This window comes from Quercus robur, chromosome 7 (assembly GCF_932294415.1).
Source record: "Quercus robur chromosome 7, dhQueRobu3.1, whole genome shotgun sequence".
In the NCBI taxonomy this organism is placed as follows: domain Eukaryota; kingdom Viridiplantae; phylum Streptophyta; class Magnoliopsida; order Fagales; family Fagaceae; genus Quercus; species Quercus robur.
This window is the reverse complement of record NC_065540.1, coordinates 40763625-40770330: the sequence shown is the minus strand read 5'-3', so window position 1 is coordinate 40770330 and position 6706 is coordinate 40763625. Positions and strand designations below refer to the sequence as shown.

The 6706-nt window shown below is 34.9% G+C and overlaps 1 protein-coding gene across 2 annotated transcripts; it reads left to right on the top strand.

Moving 5' to 3' along the window:
• Nucleotides 1-519: 519 nt before the first annotated feature.
• Nucleotides 520-6254, top strand: LOC126693442 (uncharacterized). Of its 2 annotated transcripts, none has more exons than XM_050389400.1 (6): nt 520-954; nt 1764-1870; nt 4007-4115; nt 4210-4371; nt 4682-4855; nt 6048-6254. In XM_050389400.1, exons 1-6 carry the CDS (start codon nt 694-696, stop codon nt 6075-6077), a joined length of 843 nt encoding a protein of 280 aa, XP_050245357.1. In that variant the 5' UTR covers nt 520-693; the 3' UTR covers nt 6078-6254. The 2 variants fall into 2 exon arrangements, with proteins under 2 accessions (XP_050245357.1, XP_050245358.1); XM_050389401.1 differs by lacking the exon at nt 6048-6254 and adding an exon at nt 5740-5910.
• Nucleotides 6255-6706: the final 452 nt, after the last annotated feature.

Sequence of the window (6706 nt, the reverse complement as noted above, 5' to 3'; positions counted from 1 at the left end):
ATCAATAAAAGTAATGTTACTCCACTATAAGTTGACAAAACATGAAACATGTCCTGAAATTGGACTAAAGAGTCTGTTTGAGAACAACTTATTTAGCTAAAATTAAAAAAAAAAATTGCTGAAAATACTATAAATAAAGCTAAAAGATAGATAAAATAGCATAGTGAGACTAATGAATAGTACCAAAAAATATAATAAGACCCATAAATAATAACAAAAATAAACTAAATAATAATAAAAAACTGATTTTTTAAGTTAATACCAAACACAATCTAAGTAACAAGTACCATGCTACTTTTCAAGAGTGGCTATGTACTATCAAGGTAGTCTTTTTTTTCTTTTATTTATTATTATTTTTTTAAGCGAGCCAAGCCAGGTCACTTTTATCCATTTATTTATCCAAGAGGCAAAAAAAGAAAAAGAAAAAAATAGTGGGGCTATAAATTGTAATAATACTGAAACCCAGGGGCGTTACCACATCCCCAGATTAAGAATCTCTATATAATGCATATCAGCCTGAGCCACTCTTGTTGTGGATCCTCACACACGGCACACCTTTGCCAAAGTGATGAAATTCTTAACAAACAACAGCTAATTACCAAAGCAGCAACCAAAGTAACAAACATTATTAATGACTGACTGAGAGAGAGAAAGAAAGAAAGAAAGGGCAACCTCAAATGAGACGCAGAGAAAATGGCTCTAATGGCGACTAGAACGAAGGTGCCGCTGCTGCTGCTGCATAGAGTTGTTAAAAATGGAGGGGCGTTTGGGAAAGTGGGTGCAATGCGTTCATCTTCAACGGCGGTGGTGGAGTCTAGGCCTGTTGGGTTGGGTGTGTTGGGACTGAAAGACTATGAGGATTATAGAAGGTCTTTGTATGGTGAGATCACTCACAAGGCCTTGCTGGTTGACGCTGCTGGCACTCTTCTTGTTCCTTCTCAACCCATGGCTCAGGTCCCTCCCTCTCTTTTTCTCTCTCTCTTTCTCTCTCAGACATGTTTCTATGTATGTTTTTTGTTGTGTCTGTATGTGATTTTTGGCTTAGTGGGTCTGATTGCATGAGTTGGAATTCTGGGTACTGTGTTTTTTGCATTATTGGATTTCTGGGTTCTCACTTCTCAGTGGTTGTATTTGTACTTTTATTTGTACTGTTAGAATTCAGAAATCTTTGCATGTGTGTTGTTGTTGTGTTCATGTAAGTGATTTTTTCATGTTTGGCTTAGAGGGTCTGACTGCATGTGTTGGAATTCTGGTTATCTGGGTAGTTTTTTTTTTTGGCATTAATGGATTTCTGGGTGAAAGTATGTATGAATTGGAAATCTCTGGGTTTTGAGGGAATGTATTGAATGAATTGAATTAATGGCTTTTTGGGTATTTTTTTTAGTTTCACTTTTTTCTTCTTTCTCTTTCTTATCTCTATTGGTGCCATCTTTTAGTAGAACTTATGGTTTTTGGAGTTGAAATTCATGAATTTTGTCTTGTTCATTTTGACAACTCTCTATGTTTGTTCACTTTTTTCTTCTTTCTCTTTCTTATCTCTATTGGTGCTATCTTTTAGTAGAACTTATGGTTTTTGGAGTTGAAATTCATGAATTTTGTCTTGTTCATTTTGACAACTCTCTATGTTTGTTCACTTTTTTCTTCTTTCTCTTTCTTATCTCTATTGGTGCCATCTTTTAGTAGAACTTATGGTTTTTGGAGTTGAAATTCATGAATTTTGTCTTGTTCATTTTGACAACTCTCTATGTTTGTGTTTGTTATAGATATATAGGACGATTGGGGAGAAATATGGGGTGAAGTACTCAGAGGATGAGATATTGAACAGATACAGAAGGGCATATGGGCAGCCTTGGGGTGGATCCCGTCTCAGGTCCGTTCCAGTTCTTTTCTCCATTTCCAATTTTTTTGGATTATATGGTAGTAATCAATTATGTTGTTATCACTTCCTATATTCTTAATCTTTTCCCTTTGTTTTTTTTTTTTTTTTTGGGTAGTTTATCATATATATTTTCTCTCATATTTCAAAATTTTCCAAATGAGGTGCAAATATGCTGGAAAGTAATTTGGAATCAAGTAATGCCAAGAAGTAAGAACACAACATCTTTCACAACGGCTGTTGTAATGCCAAGTAATTTGGAGCACCTTATTTTCACCTTGAGTCCATTACTAACACCACGATTATTATGCCCCCAATCACAATAGGTCATGTCAATGGTTGTGAAAAAAAGTTACGAAAGATGTCATGTGCATTTGTTGTTTGGAATCGGTTTTCTTTTTTCTGCTTTCTTTTTCTTACAACAGTACTAAATGACTTTGTTTCTTTAAGAGATTTGATACTTTTTGCCGACATATGTTGCTAAAGTCACCAAGTGCCATGCTAAAGTTTTCCTTATCAACCCGTTTGTAATTAATGGGTTGGTGTTACGTCTTTCAGTTCTGACTTGAGAGGGGCGGTGTTCTGGAGTATTAAACAGTTTACCGATTTGTATTATATGTTTTTGAAATTACAGTCACCATGAGGGAACAGGACCAGTTTATGTCTAGCACATAAGCAAGATATTTTTAAATTTTGGTCTAGGGTGTGGGACCAATTTAGTGATTTCATTGCTGATTGATGTTTTACTTCAGTAGTAAGTTACTAATGCCACATGGATTAAAATTGTGTTGTCCTCCTTTCAAAGCATGCTGATTTATCTGTGGCAGCTCTTACAGTGATATGAGTTGGATCTATAAGCATACCATCCACTGATTCAAGAAAGCCAAGATCATTGAAGCTGTATTGTGGCCAAAATATTGTTATTGCAACAATGATCTGATCTGGACACTTAATGCTGAGATAAATTATGTTTTTGAGACAATCAAGAATTGGATATCTTGCTTTTAGAAGGTCGAGTCCACATAATTTAATTCTTGGTCATGGAGTTTGCAAAACCAAACTTAGGATATGTTGGGAAAAAAGATATATGAGGGGAGAGGAGAGGCAAAGGGTAGCCAGAAAAGTATATTTCGGCCACCCATCCAGCCCCTCTCCTCTCCTCCCATCCCCCCTCCAAACCTAGAATTAGAGATTCTATTACTTAGGTAGATCAGCTGAGCTGTCTCCAATTCAAAATCAAATTTATTGTTTCTGACCTCATCTCTCTCTCATGGAGACGGTTTTTTTTTTTTTTTTTTTTTTTGGGGGGGGGGGGGGTGGGGTGGGGGAGGGGGGGATGTTGAAAAAAAAAAGAAGATAACATGAAAAAGGAAAAGTGGCTCATTGCTTGCTTTCCTACATATTAGAAAAGAAAGTTTACGAAACTTATTCAAGTGGAGTAATATTTATGCACAATCATGTTTCATCTTTTTCTATATTTTCTCAGTGGTTAAGATGAAACTAAATCAACTTTAAAAAATTTAATAAATAATCACAGGAATTAAAAAGATGATCATGTACTACATCCAAAAATGGTAGAGTGATTAATGCGCTGGTGACAAAGACACATTAATTGGATAGAATAGAATGATGAAGAAAATTTTAAAAAACAGTGTATATCTTTTGATTTTAAACTTATCTTTTTCTCATGTTTGGTTTGAATAGACTCTTTTTAAATGCAGTAATTTAGTTGGTCAGCCTAATTTTCATATGGTTTTGTTTACAAAATTTTATCATCTTGGTAATTCACTTATGTGTATGAACACTTCAGAGTATCACCAGAGGATTTGTCCATGACTGTATCTAGATTTTGTGACCTTTTTCTTGCTTATTATCTTTAAAGGGTCCAATGTAAAGTCCGTTTCCTATGTGCCATGTTTTCAGGTTCTTAAACAGTGGCAATGGACACACTTCTACCTGATTTCATTTCTTAAGCCCTTAGCTTTTAAATAATTAAAATTGAACATTATTAAGAATGATATCCTTCACATTCCCATTGCCAGAACTGCAAAAGGTTGCAATTTTTCTGTCATGTTTGTTGAGGATCTCTTATCTTAATCAATAATGTTTTTTGTTTTTCATCAATTGCAGATATGTCAATGATGCAAGGCCTTTCTGGCAATATATAGTCAGTTACTCCACTGGCTGTTCAGATTCTCAGTACTTTGAAGAACTTTACAACTACTATAGCACTAACAAGGTTGGGTCATTTCTAAATTGGCTTTTATAAATTGCATGCTTTGAGTTTTAAACTTATGTGATTATAATTCTTTCTCCAATTTTTCTTTCCATAGGCTTGGCACCTCTGTGATCCTGATGCTGAGAATGTATTTAAAGCTCTTAGGAAAGCAGGTGTGAAGTTGGGTGTTGTGTCAAATTTTGACACTCGGTTAAGACCTTTAATGCGGTCTCTAAACTGTGACCATTGGTTTGATGCTGTGGCAGTTTCAGCTGAAGTATGTCCATTGATTTCTTCATTATATATAGTTTTTTTTGTTTTTTTGTTTTTTTTTTTTTATTACCCCCTTTCATACACACAATGGGATGGCTAGCGGCATGTGTATGAGGTTTATCTTTCTGATATTCATACACATGCATATGTACACTGATCAGTATTACATTCAATGAAGTCATTTAAACTTCAAGAAATAATGTCATACATATATCATAATTGTATTAGCAATCTAATGGTGAACTTTTCTTATGAACAATTTGTTTTCCTCTACTATCTATGGTCTTGACTATGATCCTCTCTCCCTTAAACAGGTTGAAGCAGAGAAGCCAAATCCAACAATATTTCTAAAAGCTTGTGATTTATTGGGAGTAAAGCCCGAGGATGCTGTACATGTAGGGGATGACCGTAGGAATGATATATGGGGTGCTAGAGATGCAGGCTGTGATGCTTGGCTTTGGGGAAGTGAAGTTCACTCTTTTAAGGAGGTAGGTTGTCATCTGCATCTCTTATTTTCCTGGGAATTACTTGGATGAGTGTTTTTGCCATGTAATTTTTTATGTTACGATATATTTCAGGAAGAGAACATAGTGGTTATATCTCTGGTTCATATTCTTCTAGCTACTTCTTTTAATGATTCTTGCAACTGTCTTTTGACGTAAAGAGCTGTGTGTCAGTGTGTGTGTGTGTGTGTGTGTGAGGATGTTAAAAGACCTTTGTCTGTTGATTATTGAAGTTTCCTCAAATACACCCTATGAAAATATCTAATTTTAGAAATTCTCAATATTAGCTTCCTTCGTTATCTTTCAAAGCTTATCTTCATTTTAGAGGTAAATAAGAAAGAAGAATAGGGTGTGAATGACTATTAAATTGTAAAGAAGAATTTTTTTTTTTTAATGTTTTTAATAAGAAAAGGTAAATATTTAACATGCCTTTTCATGGCTTTTGAGGAAATGCCCTTTCCTTCAATTGGAAAATGGTTGGTAAATGCGGTAACCAAGCAGATTTGCCTGGAGTATAGGCATTTTAGCATCAAAATCAGTTTTCACAATGCATATTTTTAGGTATCAGTCACATCTTCTTCTTTTTTCACAAACCAAACCCCCCCCCCCCCCCCCCCCCCCACCCAAAGGGAATCAGTTACATATTTAGTTTAATTAAAGTTACATTTTTCAAATTTAAAGAGCAAAATTTTAAAACTTTTATGCAACTGATTTGGCCACTTTACAACTTATGCATTAACATTGATACTGTGATAAGCATAATACTTATCATAGAAATATATCATATCTGCAGTTCAATCCGTTAATGTTAGATGTATAGTGCCATGCCAACTCAAAATTTCTAAAAATCAAGGCCTCTTTTGTTTCAGGTGAGGTAAGAGTTTTAGAACATCTGAGGACCAGAATAACTGCGTGTGTTCTGCCTGTTTCTGGGATTTGCGTGCTGCTTGTTATTGCTTTAAGGCTTAATGTATAATGTTTTGTTGCATACGTCCTTGTAAATAAACTATCCATATCAATTCCATCACCATTTATGTTAATCACATTGTTTGTCATTGCTGTTTCCTTATATGGATTTTAGTTAAACCACACTTCAGACTTCTCTAAACAGTTACCTGATCAAGTTATTGCATTTTTAAAGTGAATTTATGTTCTTATTTTATATTTTCTGATGCAGGTTGCTCAGAGAATAGGGGTCCAGGTTTAAAGAAAAAGCAACCCTTTGAAGGAAGCTCTATCTGTACAGTTGTTTTTTTTTTGGTTTAGTTTTGGTAGAGTTGTATTTTCTGTGCTGTGTTGTAGTCTGAATAAGAGAGTTGTGAGGTAGTAACTGATGTTACAACATTATAAATAAAATAATAGTGAGATGATTTTGTTCTCTTCATGCCAAATAGCACACTTTTTTTTCCTTCTGAATATCATCCGCCATTTGCTGTTTGATGTTTCATATGCACAATATCAACCGCGCAATGCAATGACATTCTACCTATGATTGATACAATCTCTACCTGATTTGTGACAGAATACTGGAAACCAGTGTGTATGAGCTTGGTAGCATAGCATGCAGGCCTTATTTTTGGGTTTATCTGGGGTTATTTCTTTTCACAAAACTCCCATGTCCTCTAATTTTGGGTTTATCTGGGGTTGTCTCTTTCCACAAAACTCCTATGTTATCGGTTTTTCTGCACCGGGAACGGCTAGAAGATAAGAAAGAATTTCTTGGCAAAATAAAAGAAAGATGGAATGGATTGCTTACTTGTTTTTTGGGTTGACCAAGAATAGGTGGTCCACCTGAGGTGGAGGGTTCAAAATATGATCCAGTTGAATGGTAAAGAA

What these genes read in the sequence shown, in the direction of transcription:
- LOC126693442 (XM_050389400.1), top strand. Translation starts at nt 694, where the DNA reads ATGGCTCTAATGGCGACTAGAACGAAGGTGCCGCTGCTGCTGCTGCAT. An exon ending in CTGTGGCAGTTTCAGCTGAA is followed by an intron (nt 4,372 to 4,681) that starts GTATGTCCATTG and finishes TCCCTTAAACAG; the next exon opens with GTTGAAGCAGAGAAGCCAAA. An exon ending in AAGTTCACTCTTTTAAGGAG is followed by an intron (nt 4,856 to 6,047) that starts GTAGGTTGTCAT and finishes TTTCTGATGCAG; the next exon opens with GTTGCTCAGAGAATAGGGGT.